Here is a 27,215-nt window from a genome sequence, read left to right on the forward strand (position 1 = left end):
TGGAGTTTGAGAGCAGGCTACAACCGAAGCCCTGTACTGACACCTAGTGGGAAGAGTCACACACTAAATCTTTCCGACCATCAAGGTCAGCACTAACTGCACCAGCACAAACTGATTTAAGTTTTGTTTTGTTTTGGCGTTGGAATTATAATGAATGTCATCGACATACGTCCAAAATGATGTATTAACTGTTGAACGCCGGCAAACAAGCGCATTGACATTAAATGTGGGGCCGTTAAACAGGATTTGGCTTATGTCACGATACAACAACGGCACACTGGTTCCCACAGTGCTGGATGAGCTTTAAGTAGGGCATAAGCTTTACAACCAGAGACTGAGATTGAAAACAAGATAAAACTGGGCACATTTCATGCTTCCGTTGGGCAATGGCTCTTCAACCCTGACAAAAACTATTTCATATAGTATATAAAGCTCACTCTAAAACACTGTACTGGGCATTGTGGAGTCATATGTATGGATGCCAATGTAATATATTTCTTGTTTGTAAGTACTCAGAGAATAAAAAGGAGGCATCTTTTATGTGAGACCCCCAAAACAATACCATTGGAACTTCCATGCAACATTTCCATTGCCCAGTGTTATCTTTACTGCAGAACACTAAGCTAAGTGCTGGCCTTCGTTAATTAAAACGACTGTGAGAGCAAGTGTGTGTGCGCTCAGTGAAGTCAAAGCAGATGTGTGAATTGCAGGAAATGAGCTTTACTTGAGGTTTGTGTATGTGTCTAAATGATCCTTGTACTCTTTTATTGCCCCTCCTCCCCATAAAAACTGGATAGATAACTTTCAGTCTCTCACTGGCAAATTGTGATTTGTCATGCAAACATAGACGCACGTACGCACACACACACACACACACACACACACACACACACACACACACACACACACACACACACACACACACACACACTTACCTAAGGGGCTGAACCTGACTATATGGGTGTCACCCTCATAAGCCAGTACCAACACTTCAACAAAGGATGAACTGACAGACATCAACGGAGACTTTGACACCGATGGTTCCCTCTCAGTGTCATCTAATATCTTTTCAGAATGAACAGAATATAAAATACATTTGTTTCAGCTTGTGATTTCATTCTAGTCAGGATCATCAAAACCTCTTTCCTGAGTTTGGAGGACATTTTGTGAGATGGAGGTGAACTGAAAGTAGAGCCAAAGCTTCTACAGGTGGATTGCTGAAGACTCGAAGATAAAGATCTCATCAACAGAAGAAATAAAAACATCAAGGTAAAGTTTCTCTGTTTTCTTTCATTTTAATATCACTTAATGAGGTCAATGCTGACCGTAATTCAAAGAAATGATATTCTGTGTCACGTGTTGAAGTTTCACTTTAAAATAGCAACATATTATACCCCAGGTAATCTGTTTCAGTTCTACGCTTGAATATTTTCCCTCTTTGACGCACACAGGCTGCCATAAGGAGTGAAGCGGACAGGCAAGATGGAGGAATTGAAATACAGAGGAAAGAAAAGAGAGGGAAGACACAGGTAAAAACTCAACTGTACACATCTGAAGGTCACCACGTTCCATTTCTACTTTATTTTAGCGGTGATGGTTACAAATGAGAGACAGAGGATAATATGTGACAGGTTTATTTAAATGCTCATCACATTCATGAGGACGACAGCTGACGAAGCCCCGCTACCTGTTTGATCTTAATTGGGCGGCCTGATCAAATATATACAATGGGGAAAAGAATATCACTCTTCGGCTCAGTCTTTGTAAGGCTGTTCGCTAGACTTGTTAAACAAAATTGGGTCTGTGCTGTGAGGCATGATGGCTGGCTGTGGAAATGACCGGTGGAAACGTTCCGAAATTATTCCTATAATCTGAAATTGTCATTAAGGGTGTAACACAAAGCTACTATCTGTATCTGTAAATTAAGATACAGATTAAGTAAGCAGGGCCTACTTCAAATTAGACATGGCTTGCTTCATTTTCTGTTCAGCTGTTTTTTTTTACTTTACTTACACTCATCATATGCAAGTTCAGCTGCCGACAACATATGCAAAGTAACATAATGTTTCATATCTACCTAAATATTTACCTAAATCACATAATTAATAAATACTTGTATACGTACGTGTATTTGAATCTCACTCTGTGTGAGAAGTATATTATTACGAATATTCACATGCTGTTCAAATCTGTTCAGGCCTCATTATCTGTTCATGATGTATGTGAATAATGTAGTCAGGTTTGTCTACATACCTAGTTTACAGTCAGAAATTATGGTCTGCTACTATTAAAGTGGTTGTGGAGAAAAGGTTTAAGTTACCAATTCCAATTTGGCTTCAATTGGGGTTTCACCAGCCAACAGTTTACTGGAAGTGAAATAATTTCAGTGAATTGATTTCCTTGTTTGAGGGCAGCACAGGTTATCCTTTAACTAAGAGAGATACAGAGACACAATATATGATGCCATCAAGTTTTAAAGTTGTGTCTGCTTGGTTACTTTAGTACTTTAGACTTAGAAATACATTCAACACACTATGCAACTTTGAACAAGGCAGCTGTTCCACTTCCTGTCTACAGACACAAACTCAATAATATTTTGACCTCTTCGTCTTTCCTTAAGCGTTTAACTGTTAGCAAGATTGATATTATGTGGTGCCAATGGATACTTTTATTAATTTGTTCGCCAGGTGATAAATCAAAGTATTGTATTACCAGGTTTCTCTTTGGTATAATTTACAGTTGGAGGAAACAGTTAATTTCCCTTGTGCACTGCTGTGTTTCTCTTTATTGCTATGGCTGATATCATCCCTGTAGATACTGACTGCTGTTAGGGGGGTGCGGCTCTATTTAAAATGTTAAATACATACTAAAGTAATCACATTCTGCATATTGGTGTCTCTGAGGTCAAAAGAATATATTTGTGTCTGAGTTTAGCTTTTACTTAAATACGCTTGATGCTCTGCTAGCCTCTGTATGATTAGGGAAGGTTCTATGGGAAAACAATTTACATTTTCAACAACACATTAGGATTTTAAAAACTCTGATCTTCAGAAAACAAATATCACATTTTTAAAATAGTGTCCATAAAGCCTAAGAATGCTAGTTAATGACTTCCTATATATTGTTCAAAAATAATAACCTTTAGTTTTCCTGTAAATAATAAATTCCGGTACACACCTCAGGTGGGGTTGCACATTATGACTGTTAAGATGATTCTGAATATGATTTGATCGTGATGATTAATCGGGTGTGTTCCAGTCTGAGTCAGTCGGTGTTGACATTTGACAGGTCAAATCACAGTGTGTTCACTGTAAAGACTCTGAATCTTGATTAACAGATTTAAAGACTTTAAATCCTGACCCAGTGGCTGCCAGTTGTTCTTGTGAAGATGTTTTTGAAACGATTCATATACAGTGTCAGCTGTTGGTTGTCATCCATGTTTGTTTTGTGAACACACAGGTTTTGTGGGGCCATCTTCCCTAATCTCCAGTCGTTAGTCATTACTGACCAGGGCCCAGTGTATTTACTCCGTCATAAGGTTTATGCTTCCACCTGACTATCAAAGATTATCAAATCTGTCCAAGTTGCTGAATACAATGAGGTGACCAGTTTAGCAAGTCTTCTTATGATGCCAGGAGGTTTAGCAGCATGAAAAACACACAAACAGACTCCAAAAATGTGTATCTTTACTGACACTGGTGCCTGTTAAATTCCGTGTGACAAGACACTATACATTGACATCTCTGTATTTACTGTGCTGTCTCATGGCTTTCGATTGTTCGACTGAATTGGCATTATATATGATTACAGAATCATGTGATTACACAGTCTACGTGGTATTTATTAAAATTTAAGCTCATCTTTCAGACAGCATTTTACAAACAAATGTGACTTTCAGACAGTGGAAAGTTGTGTTTGCTCTTCCAATATCAACAGTTCGCATGGCTTCTAATGTAATAGCTACTTATCTGTATGCATCATCAAAGACCAGTGTGTCACTGTGCACCCTCGTGACCATGTGGACATACTGAAGAGCAGGTTCACTTGGACTCGCTTGTATTTTTGATAGTTGCTATGCCAAAGGTAAATCTCACAAAGTGTTATCAATTTGAGGTAGACAGCCCACACCCTGATAGGCAAATAGACGCTGAAATGTGTCTTAAGTTATAAGTGTCATAAGTTATAGTGCCAAATTCTTCTGTTCAAGTACAGTGCCAAAAAACAGTGTAATCAGAGGCATTCTGGGGGCTCAATCACTGTGAATCCAGCCAGGGACCCCTTCTGTGTTTCATTCACCTCATGCTACTATCTTTCATCTCACAGCATGTCAACCTGAGTAGTAACAAGAGAAGTCTAGAAAATAAGGAGGAAATATTGTATATAGTACATTGACAGCTGCAGGAAGGTTAAGGCAGCTTGTATCCTGACCCCTCTGAGATAAGAGTTGTTTTTTTATTGATAGATAAGTTAATTAATTATTGAACCTTTTGGATGTAAGCAGCATCTAACTCCACACACTGATTAAGACCTGGATCATCCATCCATCTTTATATACGACAATAAACATCTTTATTTGCTCTAAATGACCTCAAGCCCTCTTGTTCATAACTTTTCCAGTATATCGAACCCTTCCTCAATGCCGCATATTTGTAGTCACTTTCCTTCCGACACACTGGCCACTAGCTAGGGCAATAAACTAGCACATTCAGCACCCACAGCACAATGTTTTCCCTTGGTTTTATATAGATTCACATTCATTTTTCACTGTCAATGGAGTCTTTTGGGGAGTTTTTCCCTGAGAGAGTTGAGGATTGATGAAGAAAATTTGTGATTTGTGCTATTGGGCTGTAAATAAAATTGACTTGACTTTGAGCCAAACTAAATCTTGTAAAATAAATAGGTGAAAATTAAAATAAAAAAATACATAGACAATAATTCAATGGTCTAAATGCCATCTTAGATCTGCTATTTTGGTCAAATGAGTTGGGGTTGAGGGGCAGCACGGTGGTGTGGTGGTTAGCACTGTTGCCTGACAGTTTGCATGTTCTCCCCGTGCTTGAGTAGGCTCTCTGCGGGTACTCCAGCTTCCTCCCACAGTCCAAAGACATGCAGGTTAGGTTAATTGGTGACTCTTAATTGCCCCTAGGTGTGAGTGTGAATGGTTGTCCAGTCCAGGGTGTACCCAGCCTCTCGCCCAATGGCAGCTGGGATTGGCTTCAGTTACCCCCTGCAATCCTTAAGGATGAGCGGTGCAAAGGATGGGTGGATGGATGGATGGATTCTTGCCTTACTACATAGAATAACTGTGATGATATTTGAAGTCATTCAAATCCTGTGTGTTCATGTGTGTGTCTCAGGGATACATGGGATCCATTCCAGCTGAACCCAATAGGAGCTGAGAAGGAAAGTAAGAGAAGATGTTTCCAACTGGCCCAGTACCTGGTGGCCATTATTGTGGGGTTAGCGGTCTTGACAAGTGCTGTTGTTGCAAAGGTAAGATTATGTATCTGTCCATCTGTCAATCTATCCATTATGATTGCTGTTTCAGCACTGAAGACAGAGAACCTCCCTAAGGTTCCTGGAACTGATGTGGAGCCTCAAGAAAAAAAAAAAAAACTAACTTAGGGGTCGGTATGATTCAGATTGGATTTTTTGTTTTTTGATGCTCACATTTGAAACACCACCAGATTTGCCTTTAAATCAGCTCTGATAAACTTAAGAGTACAAACGACCTTTTGTCTCACAAGTCGAACTGATATGTATGCCTTCTTCACTATTTAACTATTGTGATGCATTTTCTTTTCTGGTCTACCCCAACAAGCTTTATTTTATTTTTTGTGTCACTGTCTGTGATGTATTACATTAAGAACCTATTTTGCATGTATTGTAATTTTGCATGAAAGCGCTTTGAATGTTTCGATTTGATTACTCCAACAGTATTGGTTGCTCTGTGACTTATGTCAATAGGTTTTCTTTGATGAGTTGCTACTGCTCTTTTTTCTCTTCTGTCATAATGTCAACTGCTGAATATGCATAACAGGATCATATTCAGACTCCTGTTGTATACTTACTGCTCTTACTGGCAGCAGTGTTTGAAGCTGCTCCTCTGTTTAACATCTTGGCAGATTAAAAGTGGTTGTTATAGCGCTTTTTTTTTTTTTTACAATAGAACAAAACTCTTAACACACATTTAATGTACGCTGTTGATACATTTCTATTAACTGCATCACTGCCCGTGATGTCCATCAGTAAGCTGCTGTTCCTGGAAAAAAACCGTAACCACCCTCTGTGAATAGAAAACCCAAACAGCATTGTAAACGTATATAAACACATACAGATCCTATGAAAATGTTTTAGATTAGTATTTAAAATTAGTTTAGATTTTTGGTATAATGATTGCAGTTCCATCATTATTTCATTATCACAACTTTCATTCAATTTTGCCAGTTTCTCCACCAAACATGAACATCAGTGCTATTTATGGTATGGCAGGGCTTACAGTGTGAAATCATTTTGTATCCCACCACCTCCTTTTGTTGTTTTATCTCTCTTTGTATCTCTGTCTCCTTCTTTGAAGATACCATCTTCATTTTTTCACTATTAATGTTTTACTCTGCAGTAAGTGCACGTTTGCTTTGTCCCTTCTGCTTGTGCCTCTAGTCCCTTTCAATTTGGATCTTCCTCCTTTGGCTTTGTGTTATGAATTATCACAGTCCCTGAGTTGCTATGTAATCAAACAAAACGGATTATTGCTCAGCTCAATAAAATTGTTTATTGTTGTGACTGTAAATGAGGACAGTAAAGCAGTGAAGTGTCCTTAGAGATATTCCTCACCAGCAACTAGAGGCAGAGAGGGGTTGCTATTATATCCTGGACTTCTTTATATTCACAGTGTACTGTAAGGGAGTACTGTGACTCAGAGATAAATGTTTATCAATTAAAGAACTAGTTTAGGGTATAAAAAATTCAAAGAAATTTTTGGCCTTCTGACTCATCTATCCCAACTGTGTCTGTCCAATCAGGGCTCCCTCTTGGTGTTGTCAACGTTGTCCAGTCCAGTCTCAATGCGCAGCCCAAAGGAAAAACAGTTCTACATGCTGATGTTGGTTTTCTGCCTGGTCTGCCCCAACTTCCTGGTGTTTCTGAAATCACTGTGGAGATGTGCCTTCAAGAGCTTCGTGCAACCCAACATGAGGACCATGTCATTTGTACGTTTAACTACAGCATACTCATTTCGTGTGTAACCCGCTTTACATGTAATTATAATGAATAAGATAGTGAGAAAAGTATATTGTAAATCCATAATTACAACCTTGCATAATAGGAGTCAAAGATCAAAACAATATTAGTTTTAAATCTGTGTGATGTTGTAACATATGAAAAAAGACAAGGAGTTTCATTTCCCGATTGTTACAGTGCTGCAGCCATAAAAAGGCTGAATGTCAATCTAAAGCTTAACTGTGATCCTAAGAATTGGCTACCTGTAGCCCACAGAATTACTGTAAGTATGCAAATGTAATGTGCGTGCCTTTGCATCTTTTCCAGATCTGTGCCATTGAGTGTTTGGTGTCCCTTGGCACTTCAGTCCTGGTGCTAGTTGTTATGCCTCAGTTTGATGTGCTTACTAATCTCTTCATCAGCGGAGGAGTCTGTATCGTGTCTGCCATTCTCCAGATAGTATTCAGATTACAGAGAGAAACATGGAAAATTGTGTTCCCACTGTGCTCCCTGATTCTCACAGTTGCTGGTAAGTCTCCTTATATTTACTGTCTGTCTGTCTGTCTGCCTGTCTGTGTCTCTTTTTAAACTTGACACTTGTATCACTCTCAACAACAGCACATTCAAAAGGTCTGGTGCTGTTGAGTGTCGAGTCCCATTTGGTTTGTTGTTGTTATCCCAATGTGGAAAAAAGAACACAGTTCTTTACTACGGGAGGCAAAAACATTCAATAGCCTCACCAAGATAGACAGTCATGTGCGGTCGTAGCCATTCAGATGGGTTACAGACACTATCCAGGTCGGAACCTGACCAGGCTGGTTGTGCAGATTGGGTAGAACTTCACTTGCCCAGTTTTCAGTCAGGTTGGCGAAAAGAAAAGCGCATGTGCAAACTCTAGCAGCAATAATGTCAGAATGTGCGGTTAGTTGACACGATTGATATTTTGTTTGTTTTTATCATGTTTTTTTTTTTAATTTTTTTTTTTATTGTGTACAAATTCTCACCGGTTTATAAGTGAAACTGATTTTCCCTTTAAGAAGAGAGGTGGCTGCTGTTTATATCTGTATGCTCTGATGAAGACTTCAAGTCAAAATGTGTCATTAGTTTTTGTACCTTAGCTGAAAAAAAATTATATATTAGATTTGTAATATGTTCACTTCTTCAGTTCACATGTAATTCTTTTAGCTTATTCATGTTCCATTTATGTTATTCTTTTAAAATCATTTAAATGAGTCTTAATGACTTAGTTGTCTCATTGTTGAAAGTTACTATACATCTTTCCACATTAGAACTAGGAATATTGGGGCAGCAGAGGGAGGGAGAGGGTGACAATTTGCTATTCTTTTCCTCTTACAAATCATGCAGTGATAATAATAACGACAATAATAAGGTGTCATACGGATTGTTTTGCTCTGTTTCTCCCACTTGTTTTGAACACACTTCAGTTTGTGTCTTCAGTTGTATAACTGTCTCAGGAGGTAAGTTTCACTAATTGGCATTTCAACACTGACTCAAATTCAAGTTGCGTGTAGGTTGCAAGCTCCAGATTCCATGATGGAGGAAAATAACTCAACAGCTCACATTGATTAAAAAAACATGTTTGAATACTGAAGCTTTAAGCTGCTACATGAATGACGCTTAATGGAAGAAGTAGATCATTCAGTTGTGTCAGCTGCATTGGTGACTACCATAGTGACAAATGACTGCAACCTTGTCTCCTTGAAATTATGTTTACTCAGCTGTTTTTCCAAAAGAGTTGTGGCAGCAAAAACAATAAGTGGCTGGATCATGTGCAGCACTGTACATATTGACGAACTTTGACACCAAAGGCCAGGGCTCATAGTCCTGTCTATGGTTAGGTTTAGGAAAAGCATGTGTGGTTAAGGTTAAGGAAAAAAAAATCATGGTTTCAGTCAAAAGTTAATGAACATGTTGTGTCTCAAGCCACTGTAGACCAAGCCAAACCAAAAAAACAATATTTCCCAAATCCTGAGTGCTGCTGGTACTGAAAGACAACCATAACAAGTTTAATAACGCTGTAGTCACTAAGAACAGACGTTGTATTGTGAGATGGAATATTTTGGCAAATGAAATATTTTGTAAAAAACATAAATTCTATAAACATAAATTCGAGGAGATGACAGTCAAGAAGCTATTGAGCTACTTCAATACTGGAATAATTTGTCAAATAATTACCTGGCATTTCAGCTCATTGTTATGGTATGCAGAGAAACAGAGCTAACAACTAACTGCTTAACTACTTAACTAACCACCTGTCAAACCAACAGGTTACTGCCTCCTGGGGGTTGATTACTATGTTCGTGTAACGTCATTTGTGGACAGACAGAGCGACGACTGCTTTATCTACATTGCAATTGGAATATTCTCTTCATTCCTCGTCTCCCTCTGCTGGTGGGAAAATCCACTGCAAGCTACAAACAGCATGCAGGTATAATGTTTTCTTCTTTTTTTTTTATGTATTTCTATACTCAAAACTACAAGTTAATGATGTAAAGAGCTAAAATCCCCACTAACCCCCTAGCCCTAAACTTTATCTGAATTTGATGCATTTCTAGCATGGATTCTCTCCGGGTACTCAGGCTTCCTCCCACAATCCAAAGACATGCACGTTAGGTTAATTGGTGACTCTAAATTGACCGTAGGTGTGAATGTGAGAGTCAGTGTTTGTCTGTCCCTATATGTCGGCCCTGTGATTGGCTGGCGACCAGTCCAGGGTGTACCCCGCCTCTCGCCCGAAGTCAGCTGGGATTGGCTTTAGCTCCCCTGACGGATAAGCGGTATAGACGATGGATGGATGATGCATGATGCATTTCTAGAGCACCAAGTGGTGTGAGGGCCCCTGAGATGCATGTTATTTCAAGGGGATAGAGGTGGTGACAATTTAGATGTTTTACTGGTTTCGCTCATGGGTGTGGCACCATGGCGCGATAGCACCCCTTAAATTGAGGTTTCACATAGATGTTCCAAAGTTGGTTGGCATGTGTATTCTGTCCAGACTTAAAAAGCCTCTTGGAGCCATACCCTTTAAACAACAGGTAGAACACATCAGACAACAGGCCAGTTAGGGGTCATAACAGGAAGTATGCCCCCTGTGATTTACATGACATTTTCATGGTGTGGTCTACACTTGATACACTAAAACGTGATACATGATTAGTGGGTGTTCTCTCGCACCACATAGTAGGAACAAAGTGGCATTTAAGCTCTTCTTAAATGCCACACACATAGAAATTCAAAGTTACTCTGACTGACCAGTGTGTAGCAATGAGACGGGGGCTACCACGCAGCCCAGCATGCACTAAGGTGCGAGGGTCCGCTCATCACTGCTTGCAGCTTTCATTTCTAATTGAATTGCTCACATGGCCAGCTGCGCCAGGTGTTTTTTGAATGTCTTCCAACAGAGCTTCAGCTGGCCCATTTGTAGTTTACATATATATTAAGTGGATATGATCAGTGAAACTTGTTTCCCATCTTTTCCTTTTCCCCTGCAGGACAAGCTGGCAGAATTGGACGGTTTCAGGGACTTTGTGTTTGTCATCAGCAGTATTCTAAGGATAATAGTGATAGGTAATTATCTGTCATCAATGTCCGTATAAACCTGCAACACTCAAAAAATCTTCCTGATGAAATTACGCATGCTCCTGAAATGCACTATTATACCCTACGCCACTTTTGTTTTGACGCTGCGACTGTAAAAGTCAAATTTCCTAAATTCACGCTAGAGAACAAACAGCTGTCTGTAATGTCAGAGGTGCAGATGGATTGCAGAGGATGTTCTCCAGCTGTGATGAAGTCTTCACTTATTTTCAATTTAGTAAAGCTGTTCTTTCTATTCTTCACAACACAAGACTGTTAATTTACTGTGCTCTATACAACATGCATGTTTGTGTGTGTGTGTGTGTGTGTGGGGGGGGGGGTTCTGTCACATTTTATTTTAAGTGATTGATTGTTTATTGTACTCTGTTGTAGGAGGGGTATATCTGTTCTACTACGGGCTTATTCAGAAATCTATCATTTGGTCGGACTTTAACCTGCAGAATGATGACTGGGAATTACTGCAAATAGGACTGGTGCTGTTTTTCTTACAGGTAGGTAGAAAAAAAACAGACAGACAAACTCACAGGCAGAGATGGGACTTCAAAGTTCAAGTTCTAAGGATTTTTATTGTCAATTTTTCTCTATGTTCAAGGACAAACAGAAGATTGAAAAGCTGTTTCTATCTCACCTTAACATATATATAAAAAAAAAAATTCAAAAAAATATATAAAGAATAAATAAGAATCAACCTATGTACAACAATTTCTATTCCCTTTACCTTCCCTCTCAGGCCTTCTGTTCAGCAGCCTGCCACTGGTTTGGGGTGGTGGCCTGTAAGATTCATTCTGTCAGGATGAGTTTTGCGCTGCCAGTATGTTGCACTGGACCTGCGGTACTACTGTTGGGACTGATACTTTTCATAACCCAGGCACAAAAACTGGACGGCGCAAATGAAGGGAGCATCACAGGTTAGCTTATTATTTTTAACATTCATTTATACAGTAGATTGATCATGTTGAGTTTGCACTCTGCTTGGGTGTGCTTTTGTTTGGTCCAAAATCCTTTTAATTTTGTTTTTTTTAGTCTTTAATCACAAAGCTGGAAAATTTACCTGTATGTCTCTGTATTATATTTATTCTGGGAAGCTCTGCGTGGTAAAAGTGAGAAACATAATTTCACTAATTAACAACATTCTAACTCATTTAGTTTGTTTTCAATGCAGCCTTTTGTGAAAGCTTGGCCTACTTGAGCCACAAGAACACAACCCCTGTGGTTTTACTGGAAATTACAAGGAGCATTTGTCGAACTTCACTCAACAAGTACGTGTGTGTGTGTGTGTGTGTGTGTGAGAGAGAGAGAATGGTTCATTGTACAATATTTCCACTCACTGTATTTCAGCCAACAGAATTAAGCATCTCCCTGTATCACATTTAAACTATGTTTGCATATTTTTGCTCAAAATGTTTCTGGACTATTTGATTGACAGCTACTACTTGCAATGGCCTTTTTTGATACTGGCAGTGGAGGGAGTGTGTATGTGGTCAGGCTTCGTCACATGTACCTACTACGTATGGAAGATCAAGGTATCTATATAAACACACACACGCGCCTTTCATTTACAATAAGCTTTTAAAGGGTCAGTGCACAGAGTCCCTTGTTAGCCATGTGGTTACTGAACATAACAGAACTGCAATCTTCATTGGTTCAATTATGGCGGGCGACCTTGTCCGTGTGTCATGCCCCTCTTTCTCCCCCATTTCCTGTCTATCCGTTACTGTCCCTGTCAAAAACATAACAACACAAAGACCCCCCACAAAAAATTGTTGAAAAAGCCTAAACAGAAATATCAGTTTCTTTAATATTTGCCCCAATACAATGGAAGTGGACATAATTTCATTTGCACATTAAAAAAATTACATTTTCAAAAGTCAGTTAATGGAGATGAGCCAGGGTAGCAGCAGAAGATGTGGACATTTCAAAAGCTAGCCAAATCAAACCAGAACTGTCTGCATGACTAGATACCAGTAAAGATCAGTGGGAATTTGTTTTCTTTGTCATTTGGATAAAGCAGTACCATACAAACAATAGGTTTGGAGTTAGTTTTAAGCATCCATCTAAAATTAGAGAGTCAAACTTATAATCACAACGTATCACACGGCACATTTTCTACATTTCAGGTAATTTTTCTCAACTCAGGGGCCTCTGACCTTAATATCAGACAAAGTGACATAGACCTAAATGCCTCTGCGGTCTCTGTGTGTCTCAGGTCCAGCGTATAGAGAGAACCTCTCAGCTGTTTGTTCGTCGACTTTATGAATCTGCTTTCATTGACCTGTCTCTGCTACTCAACACCAAAATGAAAGTGCCCCGAGCCCGAAACCAAGACAGGTAAGAGCGGTCCGAGTCTGTGAGAATATTTTATTCTGTTTTGGTTTTTTTATTTCGGTCACATTTTAAATATGTAGAAAAAACACTTGGGGTGATAATTCTGTGTGGATGCAGTAGAAGCAAAGACATCTCTTGTACAGGAGATGTAGATGCAAGACATAATTCATTTAAAATAAGTCATTTCTCTGTGTTAATAATGTACACATTTATGATGAAAAAAGATTATTTAAAAATGACCAAAAATAGAAATGTTACTAACTTGTATCTGCACCTGTGGTGGAGACTGATGAGAGACAAGCATGTTCACAACATGAAATCTTTGAAACATCTGCTGAAAACCTCTCCCTTCTCCTCTCCTGTCTCTCCTCTACAGCCATGATGACGTACAGAACTGTGTGATCTATCTTTGTGCCACCGTGTGGCATGAGAACTATGATGAAATGCTGAAGATTCTCACCTCTATGTTTAGGTTGGAAACATTGTCACTGTACATAAGTTTACCAGAATCAAATACTCAACAAGAGTTTCATTTTGTTTTCACATCTTTTTAAAAAGCCTCTGAACTGAAATCTTTTCCCTTTATTTTCCTCCACTGGTCTCTTCTTACTTCTCACCTTGATCTTGTTGCAGTGATGTAGAAGTGTACTGCAGGGGGTGTCAGTACACTGTGACATCACAGGTGCAACAGAGCTCAGTTCTGGTCAGAAGTGCAAGTGCATTTTCAACCAAAGAGGCAGTGACACAGCCTTTAAGCCTGGTGTTATGTTGCTTTTTAAAATGTTAATCCATGATTAATGTATCCATGTCATTTGTTTATTATTTCCTTTTATGCTTTGACAGTTTTTACAAAAGAAGAAAACACTTTGTGAATAGGCTTTTGCAGTATTGCTACAGTCATTTGTTGTTGTTGTTTCAGGTTGGACCGCTATCGAGGCGATCCAAAGGAAGAACACAATGACTGTTTTGACTTTGAATGTCACATTTATGTAGACGACGCCTTCATGACCCAAAAGGACACAGGAAAGAGAATTGTTAATTCTTATGTTGATGACTTGATCCATGTTGTCATAGAGGTTTATAGGTGAGAATATCTATCTATCCATACATTTGCCCTCTTATCTATCTACCCATCCATCGATGCAACCAAGCAACCATCTGCCCATTCCTCCATCCAGGGTGTTTACCAACAAAGAGCCAGACGATGTGTCGATCATTGAGACTCCCTACGGTGGCAGACTAATGTTTGTTATGCCTGACGGCAACATGCTCTATGTTCACCTAAAAGACAAAAGTCTCATCAGGAACAAGAAAAGATGGTCCCAGGTAAGTCAAAGCGGTGGTTCCTATAAACAATATCTGACTAATCTGATGGAAGTTAAAGGCTTGCCCAGTCATCTCTGAGAAAGAGCAAAATAAGAAGACATTTTCATGTACTGTTTAGTCCAATCAGAATGGGCCCATCACTCACTCCTCATACACACTGTATGGCCATCGTACCCAGAATCCACATCCACAAAATCAGTGACTCCCTGAACAGGCGTCTCTGTTAATGGGAGAAGGTGCTCTTCATCACTGATTATTTTCATTACTGATAAGTCTGCTGATTTTATTTCTCGATTACTCAGTCAATGAAAATGGCACATTTTCCAAGGCATTGTCTTTTTCAAATTGCTTGTTTTGTCCATAATGCAGTGACTTACGTAATTAATCAATTATCACAATAATCTGCAAAAACATTTTATCGTTTAATCAATTGAACAACTAATTTTTTCAGCTCTACTTTTTATTGTGAACTGCAGAATGAAAATAAACTTTTGATTAATCTTAATGCTTATTTTAGGCTTTTTCTACGATACATTCATTAGAATTAAAGGGCGGTAATTTATCACCTCCTCAGGTATATCACTGTATATCTGTATATTCCTGTATATCTGTAGGAATATGTTTATTTAGAAGTTGAGATATACCTTAAAACATGTTTGTATTATGGTTCCTTTTAAAACAATTTCTTTACGACTCCCAGATGAATTAAATGAATAACTGACAAGTCACCTCTTAAGTTTCTGTGGGACAAATACACTACTTAGATTGTACCTGTCTTTAACAATTTATCTCAGATTTTCACACTATACATTACTCTATGTCACTCTCAGATTATGTACATGTACTATCTACTCGGCTGGAAGGGCTACATTGTGAAGAACCCTCAGAAGGTCCAAGTAAGACTTCTGCCTATTGTGTAAACATTAGTATTTTGACAAGTGTAAAACATTTAAATATGTAAAATACATTATCTATCCTGTTTTGTGCAGCGCCAGAATAACCCATGCAGAGCCAGCATGATCTCTTTGGACGGCGAGATTTATCTGTTGCCTCAGTATGACAATGACAACAAGAGAAAATTCATCTCAGATGACAACACTTACATCCTGGCTCTGGACGGAGACACTGACTTCCAGCCGAAAGCTGTGATTCTGCTTGTAGACAGGTCAGTGACAGACAAATCAACTCTACATGGCTGAGGACTGAAATCCGTTGATATTACTGCTGGACAGGAAATACTTTAGCTACCTTTGTCAGTTTGTCACTCAACCAGTTAGGAGAATTGTTTAGTAAATATTTTTAAACAATTAAAAATGTTTTTTCATTTTCATGGACAGGTTAAGGATGTATGAAACTGTGGGTGCAGCATGTGGTAGAATCCATCCTACTGGTATGGGTAAGTACACTTTTTTTTTTTTTAAGTGGTAAACTGTTGTTTATTTTCATGTGTTTATACTTTGTCCTTTGCCCTGTGTTGGTTTGCATTTCGAATTCAGTTTTCCTCTAGTTCCTCTATAGCAGGTAGACGGTAAAGTAATTCAAAGTAGATCAAACAAGGTTCAAGGTGAGTAGTAACAACAGAAAGACCTCGATTTTACTTTAAGTTGCTTACTCTGTGCCTCAACATAACTGAGTGAAAATAAATCATTCAGAAAATGACCATTTTCACTGCTGAAGATAGTTTCTATTTTCATTCGTCCTTTCTCCTCCCTCCTTCTTCTTCCTCTTTTTTTATTACTCTACATGACTTTATCTCTGTAACTGGTCACTCTGCCTGTCTCCCATCCCAGGTCCCATGGTGTGGTACCAGAAGTTTGAGTATGCAGTAGGCCACTGGCTACAGAAGACAGCAGAGCATGTGTTTGGCTCCGTGTTGTGCAGTCCAGGATGTTTCAGTCTGTTTAGAGGGTCGGCCTTAATGGATGACAATGTATTAAAGAGATACACAACAACTGCAACCAGGGCTTCGGAATATGTACAATATGACCAAGGTTGACACACAGACCAGAAGTGCACCAACCATTTTTTTCATCTTTGACTGTTTACATCAATTTCACACATTTCTTTTGTGTCTTGCGTGCATGTATACACTTCTAGGGGAGGATCGTTGGCTGTGTACTTTGTTACTGCAGCAAGGGTGGCGTGTTGAATACAATGCTGCATCAGATGCATACACCAACTCACCACAGGAGTTCAAAGAGTTTTATAACCAGAGGAGACGATGGGGACCATCTACGCTGGCTAATACACTGGACCTTCTGCACAGGTTAGTGCTGTTTTCAGTAACAGTGGAGTTTACATTCTTAGCTAGGTAAAAAAGGCTATACATCCATCAGATGTTTACTACTGTGATATGGACATTGTATTGATATATATATATATATATATATAAATATATATATATGCCTTAAATTGCAGTGGTGCAGAGACGGTGAAGAGAAACTCATCCATCTCCAGGCTTTACATCTTCTACCAGATGTTCACTGTTGGTTCCTCTATCCTTGGCCCAGCCTCTGTGACTCTCATGGTAGCAGGTATGTCCAGGTCTACTTTATTACTCTACAAGCCCCTTCTTCTTGTTTGTCTAATGACTTCAGTGGGGCTAACATTTTCCTCTCTTCTACCATTGTGTACCTGCTTCCATAATCTCCACTCCATCCGTTTCCCCTTATACTTTCTTATGAGTCAGTAAGGGTTGAATGAATCAAAGTCAGACTCTTTCTGCATCTAAATGAACTTAGTGACTGAAAACAATTATTAGCTCCACTGTGGAGGTTGTAGTTTCGGGTGCTGTTTGTTTGTCTGGTCGTCTGTTTGTGGCCAGCATTAGAGAAAACTACTGGCCCGATTTTCATAAAACTTGGTGGAAGAATCTAAAAAAATTTGGAGCAGACTCACAAATAAGTAATGAATTGCAGGTCTGGGGCCTCCTTTATAATACAGTGCATTGGATCCATACTGAAAGTGAACGTGCACAAACGCCTAAAATCAGATTAATAAAAGTGCACACCTGCAGGTAATTTTCCCTTTATAAATCACAGTCCACCTGGAAATGTGCGCATGACGATCTGCCACATATTCCGCCCTCTGCATGTCCACATTCTCCCATAACTGGTCAATACGAAGCACCTAATGTATGTTGATGCATAGAAATGACCCTGCTGATCAACGGTTCTTAATGGTGAACCATGGCAACAACCCAGAGGGAGATCAAAAAAAGCAAGTTTCTGACAGAAATCAAAGTGTTTGTGTTTGAGGAGGAGGTAAGAAAGCACACAGAAGGCAGTGTGTGACAGCCTCCAGTGTCTCCAGTGCATTCTGTGCACCCAACAGCAAAGTCGTTTTCACTGCAGCGACTTTACACACAAAAACTGAAATTAAAACTAAAATCAAATTTGGCAATACATGTGCAGTAACAGAATAGATAGCTAAAAACTAGTGATGCTCTTCACTCTTCTTAGCTGCTAATTGGCGATAACTTGGATATCAAGAACTGATGATAATTCTGTCAGTTAACCAAGTTAGCGTGGTTAAGGTGAAAAGGTCTCCGTATATTCACACTTTCCATCAGGGAAAGTCAAGCCAGACTCTCCTGAAACCTGACACCTGCACATCCTGGCAGTATACAGCATTTCTGCAGCTGAGGTGTGCACTGCAACTGACCATGTGTCAGCAGCACACAGTCTGGCCCTCTCTTCTGTGCTCACCCATGCTGAGCTCTGGCCAGCATCTTGGAAGACTGAATCCAGTTTTCATCAAACATCGATGAACATGGGCAAAGTCAAAACAGACTTTATAATAACTGTAATGGTAATAACGAGTACTTAGTTATATCCTTGTGCAACAGCAACACCTGAATTTCACCTATCATATCCATCCATCCATCTTTTTTTTTTCCCTATCCTATTCATAATCTTCCTGTATTAACTTCATCCAAGTGTAACTACTTGCATCTGTCCTGTATTTATTTCTCACACACTATGTATTTTCCTGCCAGGTGCTTTCCAATTTGTTTTCCAAATCGCTGGCACCCTTTCCATCTTGATTTCAAGCATTCCTCCAGTGTTTTACATCATCGTCTGTTTTGTTGCCAAGCCGAATACCCAAATAACCATCGCTGGAATTATGAGTGTTCTGTACGCGTTCCTCATGACTGCATCCTTCTTTTCTATAATCGGTGGGTAAACCCTCTTCATAACGTTATATACCTGTGGTGACCTTTTTAAAAATGATGATTTAGTAATGTATTCTAAATGCATATTAACACAGAATGGTTGACTCTTAGGTGACATGGTGATTGAGGGCACATTCCTGACCCCCACTGGCCTGTTTTTGGTTTCTATGGCAATCATGTACATGGTGACAGCTATTCTACACCCAGAGGAGTTTGGTATGATTATGTTTTATTATTGTAAAGACTATTTTTAACATTATGTTCTGCTTCACGTTTTCACAGTTTTAAGTTACGTTAAATCTTATGTAGCGCTACATTACCAGTTTTATGTCACATTATGTTCACAGTTTTACATTATTTTATTTTCTCTTCCAGGGATGATTATCTATGGTCTGATGTATTTCATCTGTATTCCCAGTGGATACCTCCTACTGACCATCTACTCACTGGTTAACATGCACATTGTGTCCTGGGGAACAAGGGAATCCAACAAGTAATGCATGATCATTATTCCAATTTTAATTATTTAATGGTTACTTTAGATTGATTTTAAGTTAAGAGTAGCAACTCCCAAATTACAAACCTATTCATTCATTACTCTATAGCCAATGTTTTAGGTGATTAACTGGCAGGCAGCTAATGGTGTTAGTTGTAACAGTAAAGATAACTATTGTTAGGGGGGTGTGGCAATGCAAAAGTAGCATTAAGAGGAGCAAAAACAGTCAAAACAGCAGTCGACATAGTAGTATTCCCTATCAGTGGCATTATCAAGAGCACCAATAATGATGATTGTGTTAATATAACAAATAAATGACTAATAAATTAATGCTGTGACATCGGTCTATGGTCAAGCTCCATGTTTATGGTGAAAAGAATTTATATAGCCTGGATCATGATTGTTATCATTAGCTTACAGACCATATTGATTCTGGCATCAACGTGTACATGAGTATCACAATAACAATATCTGTGGTACAATCAGCCTCTATTTGTATGGCATACATAAGCTAATGCAGAAGAACATAGGAGTTATTAGTGTTAAAACATTCTTAACTTGAGCACCCAAAGGGAATGTATGAAGTTGAGGAGATGTATCAGTTATAGTAAACCACTACGACTAAAAACACTGAGGGTTTATAATGATATGGGTTACTGCAGACTTTAGGCAGATGAAATCCATCCAATCATGCATCCATTTTCTGTTGCCTATCCAGTTCCAGTCATGGTGGGAGCAAACTATTGTTGACCAATGATTTACTTGTGCAACAGATAAGCAGAGGCAGCAGGGAATTCATTTGTTTTCACTTTTCACTTCACCATTCTTCTGTCTGTGTGTCAGGGGAGGGGAGGAAATGAAGAAGAACCATAATATACTGTGTGACAGAAACTGTAAACTCTGTTGCTGGGACATGAAGTTACAGGTATTGTTACCAAAAAGCTACTGACGACCTTCGAGCAGATGAAAAGATGGATGGATGCACTCATGTTATCATGTTGCTTCACAGGTAACGCAGGAAACTGAGAATCTGATAATTCGACAGATCTCAGGCCAGACTGCAAAGCCAGACCCTCCTCCAGTCCCCAACCAGGAAATAACTCAACAGGCAGCTCCAAAGATGGAGCCTCAAGCCAAAGGCGACATAACCAAAGAAACCGTGGTTGTGGAAGAGGCTGAGAAACTTCCATCAAACAAACCCAACGAGACGGTGGCAAAAGGCCACAACGCTGCTGTCACACACAGGTGCTTATTAGTTTTCTCTTTCTTCCTTTCGGTTTCATTAATGCATTTGGTCACTGAATATTTTAGTTAGTCAATCTGTGAGGAATGGACCACACTATCACTCATGTTACCTTTCATGGTGAGATCATTAACACATCCATGCACACAAACTGCATACTCCTGATGGCAAACAAACGGTTGTATAGTACAGTTCTTGTCTCAAACTGGAAAACTTGGACGCTCATTTTGAAAACAGGCTTAGATCCTCATGATTCATGAAGCACATATACACTGTGTGAAGTCCATACTACACTCACAAAAACATGTGTGTCTGTGCGTAGTGATGACAGTATTGAAAAGCAGAGCATACCATCGAGTGAGTCTGACGATGACGATGATCACTTTATGATCGGTGAACATGAAGAAACAGAGGAGCTTCCTATCAGTGGTGAGAATTATTTCAACTGTGCATCTGTCCAGAATGTTAGACACTGTAATTCATCATGTAGGACACATCAAGTATAGCACACTATAATGACATTACTGGCATATGTACACAGACTGGGTGGAGCCGGTGAAACAGGAGTTTTTGAAGAAACTGACTTATGCCAACTTGAAGAGAAATCTACAAGAACAAATACGGTAAGTATTTTATTTTGTACAGAGACAAGAACATTTTTGTATGTACTTAATCACCAGGCTTTTGTCACAACACCAACAAAACCCGTGGTAATGTTTCCACAAAATAAACAGTGCATATCACTGAAAATTAAGTGCAACTTATCTTATATATATATATAATTACAGGTATTTGTTTCTGTTGTCTTGTTCTCAGATACACACTCCGTAACAAAAATCAGGATGATGTGTGTGAGGACTTGGTCTTGATGCTAACAGACACTCTTAATGGAGAGCTAAGTGGAGTGGGGCCTGAGGATGTTCTGTCGGAAAGCCAGCTGGAGGAGTTACAACATGCACTGTCGGAGACGGTGATGATGATAATAATAATAATAATAATAATAATAATAATAATAATAATAATAATAAAAGCACCTAAGCAATTGATTTGGTGAAAAAGGTAATAAGGTGTTGTTCTTATGAATAATGTCATAATTTGGCAAGAAATAGCTCAGCTATTTTAGTCTTCTTTCCTTTAACAATGCTTTTGTTATGTACATTTTTGTTAATGTAATTTATACATATCTCTTACAGATAAAATGTATAGTTTTATTATATGACATTTGAATGCTTCTTCTGATTTGATGAAAACCAGACTTAAAAACTCCTGCAGAAGAGAAATGATTAAATCAAGAGGTAATTGACTTCGTCCATCTACCAGGCTCGGCGTATCCTTAAGACCAGTCGAATGGAGAAATTAGAGAAGAGAGTGAAAAGGGCCATAGAGAAAACACTCACCGCTCCACAAGTTCAAAGACTAGATGAGGTAAGCTGCTTATTTCACCCTTGTGTCAGTGAGAAGCAAATACTGTGAAACACCTAGCAGGGAAAAGTCCATATTGGCTGGCAAGCTCAAAATCTTCTTCTGTACAGATAAGTAGTAACTGAAATGGGTAATGAAGCAAAAAAAGAGGTGTTGTTAAAACAGAGAATAATCTTTACACCTGACAGGTCTGAGAAAGTAAACTAAGCCAAATGAACAACCTGAACCTGTGTGTGTTTAGGGTGAACAGGACTTCTGGAACAAGCTGATCGAGCGCTATTTGACACCCATCGTTGACACTAAAGCACATCTGGAGGAGGTCACCAGGGAACTTAAGTCACTGCGCAACAAGGTCAGCTACTTGCATTTACCGTTTGTGTGTTTTTGGTGTTTGAGGCATAATTTCTGTTTAACATGAAGTGTGCATCGACTGACAGTTTGAGTAATGAATCATTAAAACATAAGTCTGTATTGTGAGCAAGCCTATAGACGGGTCTACAACAGAAGAGTGAGGCCAAAGGCAAGTCAAACAGGAAATTTCTCTATCTGCCCATTCATGTTTATTGCTCTGACTTTGACTGCTGTCAAGCAACTCGTAAACAAAGTGTACGTCACGATAACATCAGAGAAGGTAAAAGGCAAAAAGATCCTCCAATCAAGCAACAGCTAAAGTCATTCACTTCTCACCATCTGTTGCAGAATGCTGCTTTTAATCGGTTTAAAAGAAAGTAGTGACACAGGAAAGGTTGACAGCTTCCAGTCCACAGTGGAGTGCTGAGGACTTCAGGTGCTGCAAGGTCAACGAAGAATTTCTAGTTAGAACAGACAGATTTGGGAGCTCTGTCAAACGGTTTCAGGGCTCCACACTGGGACCAAAATAATCACTATAATCTTTTGTGAGTGTGCAAATTAAAATTTCCCATTCATGAAAGTGCATAGTGGTCCGCTGGCACTTGGTTCCCTACACACCACTCTTGCGCATGCACGTCACATTTCACAATGACAGGGTCCGTCTCAGTTGCCACTGATGATAAAAGTGCAGGCAAGGAGAGACTGACTGTGCTAGCGAAGAAAAAAAAGCACCATTGCTAACACACAGTGGTGAGGAAGTACTCACAAGAAGTGAAGTTGTTAGAAATGTACCCCAAATTTTTACTTATGTTCAGTACTTGAGTAAATGTAGGCTAATGCTAACGCAGTACCTGTGGCTGCTGTTGTACGATGTGATAGAAGATAGTATGTCAGCCATGTGTCAGCTCGCAGCAGAGACTGCATGACTGCATCATTTGGAATGGGGATGACAATGAACATAGACACATGGGACATTTTAGATCTTTCTAGGACATTCATGCCAGCTAAAATTCTGTCATAAAATGTTACTAATACTACTTACTACTCGTGTCCACTACTGCATGCACTGAAATTGGCATGCTATTAGTGTTAAGTATGAACGTACTCAAGTCTGCTTCCTCCCTACAGGCAGTCTTCCTGTACTTCATCATCAACGTGCTGTGGGTGGTCGCTACCTTCTTCCTGCAGGCCATTGGAAGTGATGTCATCAGCATCAAGATCCCCAAATACTTTCCGAATGGAACTTTATCTGGAGAATCCCTCAAGGTTGGGACAGATAGCGTGGTGCACAGATGGCGATAATTAAAGGAGGACTGTGACATCTTTTTGAATGTCTGACAGTAGCGCTGTAACTCCTGCTAAAAGTGTTCACCATTACTGTCGTTCTTGTGTTGACAGGTGGAGCCTCTCAGTTTGATGTTCCTGTTATCTTTTGCTATTCTTCTCTTTGTCCAGTTCCTGGCAATGTTATACCACAGGTGCGCGCGCACACACACACACGCATCACTTCACATTAATTTTTTTTGCAGCTCTAAAATCAGACTTGTATTTGACAGCTTCACAACTAACTGGCAGGTTTGATTCAGTGGCAGGCACAGAAATTATACCAGTGTTTTTAAACTGGCACTAAACGTTTTTCTCACCAGTAGCAGGGAAATTTTGCATTAAAACATTAACGCCTTTATGGAGAATTACAATGACATCTCCTATTGTACTTGAAACTAAATGTATTTGTCAATTTTCCCATATTTTTTACTCATGTTTCATCTTCGTACCTCTCTGTTTGCAGGATCTACACTCTGATCCATGTGGTGTCCTATCGCAGCACAGAGAAAGACTACAAACAGAGAGAAGAGGTAAGTAACAACACTCAAATATACATATGAAACTGCAGGGAATTTGTTTTTTTCATTGAAATTCTTGTCAGGTAACTTGCGAGACTTGCAGAGGCTTGGTTAGATTGAGGCAATATGCCATTTGGGCCCCTCAACATAACATTATTAAAGAAAGACTGCCAACGAACTTGTCATCGTGAAAACAGAGTAAAGCATAACTATCAATCAGAACTTCACTATCAAACAGAAAAACTAGCTCAGACACCCAAACATTATTACTACACTAGAGTGCTTTTTTGCATCAACATCTGCAGCACATTCATAAGCTCACAGTATATCACTGCCTAAAGCACTGACTGCTGGGATGGACCAGGACTTCAGAGCAGCCCTGAGGTTTGACACAGAGGAGCCAAACACAGCCGGCATACAAACACAGTACCATACAGTCTAAATATGGGTTTTACGCAGGCAGATCAAAAGGTATGAGCATGTATGCAAAGTGAAGGGAAAGGAGGGGTAAAGATTAGTGGTGGAGTATTGTGAGGAAAAAAACCCAAGGAGGCCAAGTGGCACATTACCTCCTACAAAAGGCAACAATGACATGTACGATCGAGCCTAAATTCTAGATTTGAAATACTGAACACACAAAGGAGATTCAAGATTTTACAACAGAATGACAAAAAAAAACAACTAAATTATGTATTAATTAAAATGAAACAATCCATATTTGATGTAGATGCATGACTTGCACTCGTTTTTTCATCCTTCAATCAAACAAACACTGTATAGGCAGAAAAGCAGTAATTGTATTTGAAGTTTAGACCAGTGTTGACTAATGTAACAATATTAGACTCTTAAAGCGTTTCATTTTCATGATTTGGTAAATTGTGGCATCTATACAATTAAATGAGCAGCAGGAGACCTCACCAGCACATATCAGCTGGCTCCATACACATGCAATATTCCTTAGCAAGGTAGTGATTAAAGTCAAGCACTATTTATACAGCGTCATTTAAAGGAAAATTACTATAAAATACAAGAGTAAAGTTTGGTTCGCACAGACGGACTTATAACCCTTAGAAAGCCACAGTAGAGAGGAGAGGGGACGTGTTTGACTTACCAGCTGTTCCTCATGTACTTATAGTCTAATATAGATTTTGTCTCCACGTCTCTTCTGTCATGTGCTCCGACTTTGTCCTCTTTGTCCACCTGAGAACAGTTTCCAGTTTCGACCTATTTGTAGTTTCTCCTCTCAGCCATTTTGGGCGGTTTGACTTTAGCCGGCTAACTTTAGCTAGCTAACATTAACTAAGTAGTGTCGCAAAAAAGCACGCAGCTAATATCACTATATCATTATCACTGGCGCTGCTGGAAAACTGACTAACTACTCGGTTCGCTTCATTTGAGCGACCTTGCTAAATTTCTTGGGTTTAATTGGAGTGAAAGAGGCCACAGAGGCTTCCCCTCACAGTGTTTCCCTCCTCCTGAACACACTCATTTGCCCAGTGCCGTAAAGTTATTCGGCAATCAAACGAAGCCAAGTTCACCTGCGCGTCTGCTGCAATACCACCTGTCACCGCCTATACATCCTGGGGGGCGCTGTTTCACTCATTTGATCTGAAGGCAAACTGAGAACATTCAGTGGGCTGGAAACGAGAAGACAGAGAAAATATAAAAGCACTGTATAGAAATGAGAAGCTGCATTGTTTCAGCTGCCAGGCCACAGCAATGACTAAAACAAAAAGCAAAAGAACACTCAATGAGATAGATAAGAAATTGAACAAGAAAAACATCAGTGGCCAGAAATTAAAATATTTAACCAGAATCTGAAATTAGGACCATAAGTAGTATGTAGTCCATGATAGCACCTGGTAAAACACTGAACAATGCTAATGCAAGTCCACTGCGTACTGTATTTTATATTAGTGTCATCAGTCAGAGCAAAAACAACAAGGAAAATTATTATTTCCTTAGAATAATCCTAACTCAAGAATAGCAGCGTCAATAACAGGCTACATTTCTCCAGGAGGAAACAACACTTTGAATTTAGTTTGAAAAAAAATCTTAAAGTGTAGAAGTATTGTGTATTGTGAAAATGTTCAGTACTTAGTCTAGAAAATATATGCATGAAACTCTTGGTTGGATCTACTCTTCATGAGATCTTTTTACCGTGTGTCTCTTGCTGTCACCTAGGATGATGATGATGATGGCCTGACTGTGGAGAACCACATTGCCAATGGACTTTCCATTACCAGTGATGACCTGTAGTCAGAAACCACAAACTGTGACCAGCACACATTGGCATCGTCAGGGGCAACCAACCATGCAGGTCCCTTACGACCTAATGGCTGAGAATAAAATACTTCTTTTTCTAGATTTCACAATGCACTAAACACGGTACACTTGATCCAACAGCATAGTGAATGTAGTCTTGTATCTATTTGATTGAATGTAGTTTAGTGTCCTTGTCCGAATCGAGCATCTGAAGATCCCATTGCGAAATAGTCTAGGAGGGTTGAAACTAATTCTAAAAGTTGCTTGTAGAAGATACACTTCAATTATCAAAAAGTTGACAAAGAAATCAATGTAATCTGGTGGCTGTTCATTTATATGTGTTTGCATCAACATCAGTTTTTCATACATCTGGACATGCAGATGAAGCAGCATTTTCAAAATGTATATCTAAGCTCCGTGTCATTTCAGGTTAAAAGACAAATACTTGAATGTGTTGCTCCCGGCGAACAGTGCCGATCCTTCCATGATATGCAATATTTGCACATGAAACATTTTGTGGAATACCTATAATTTTGTTAGACCTCATATTCTGAATAGTTTCTACTGTAATTTAAAATGTGTTGCTTTTAAAAGATTGTGTCAAGATGGTATTGTATGAGTCATTATGTATACTAATTGTAATAAAGGGATATAATAGAAATGTGTGAACAGTCTTGGTCTTGTAAAAGAGCTAAGTTGTATACATCTGTACATCCCTAAATGAAGTTTAAAAGCTCTGGCTCAGAATCATCAGTTCATTTTCATCATCCCACATTGAGAAATGGGTTTATTTGAATCTATGGACAAATACAGATTGAAATAATCAGGAAGCAGACTGCACAGTCATTTGATAATAAAAATTTTGTCTATAAAAGAAAGTGTTTGACACACGGTATACCTATGTCATATAGGGGTATGAAGGGATAACTATTT

At 39.1% G+C, this 27,215-nt stretch overlaps 1 protein-coding gene across 1 annotated transcript; it reads left to right on the forward strand.

Annotated features, from left to right (window-relative positions):
• The first annotated feature begins 1,016 nt into the window (after positions 1–1,016).
• chs1 (chitin synthase 1) lies at positions 1,017–26,391 on the forward strand. The gene is made up of 35 exons (XM_070833113.1): positions 1,017–1,269; positions 1,452–1,529; positions 5,358–5,493; positions 7,023–7,208; positions 7,546–7,747; positions 9,507–9,667; positions 10,731–10,806; positions 11,209–11,327; positions 11,567–11,744; positions 11,999–12,095; positions 12,263–12,359; positions 13,043–13,164; positions 13,538–13,633; positions 14,081–14,245; positions 14,340–14,487; positions 15,318–15,383; positions 15,477–15,652; positions 15,825–15,883; positions 16,278–16,478; positions 16,585–16,753; positions 16,906–17,021; positions 18,485–18,664; positions 18,773–18,877; positions 19,037–19,154; positions 20,001–20,082; positions 20,167–20,402; positions 20,723–20,829; positions 20,942–21,023; positions 21,217–21,370; positions 21,721–21,825; positions 22,064–22,174; positions 23,302–23,439; positions 23,572–23,651; positions 23,963–24,029; positions 26,202–26,391. Exons 2-35 carry the CDS (start codon positions 1,483–1,485, stop codon positions 26,274–26,276), a joined length of 4,257 nt encoding a protein of 1,418 aa, XP_070689214.1. The 5' UTR covers positions 1,017–1,269; positions 1,452–1,482; the 3' UTR covers positions 26,277–26,391.
• The last annotated feature ends 824 nt before the right edge of the window (positions 26,392–27,215 follow it).

This window comes from Pempheris klunzingeri, chromosome 1 (genome assembly GCF_042242105.1).
Source record: "Pempheris klunzingeri isolate RE-2024b chromosome 1, fPemKlu1.hap1, whole genome shotgun sequence".
NCBI classification, from domain to species: domain Eukaryota; kingdom Metazoa; phylum Chordata; class Actinopteri; order Acropomatiformes; family Pempheridae; genus Pempheris; species Pempheris klunzingeri.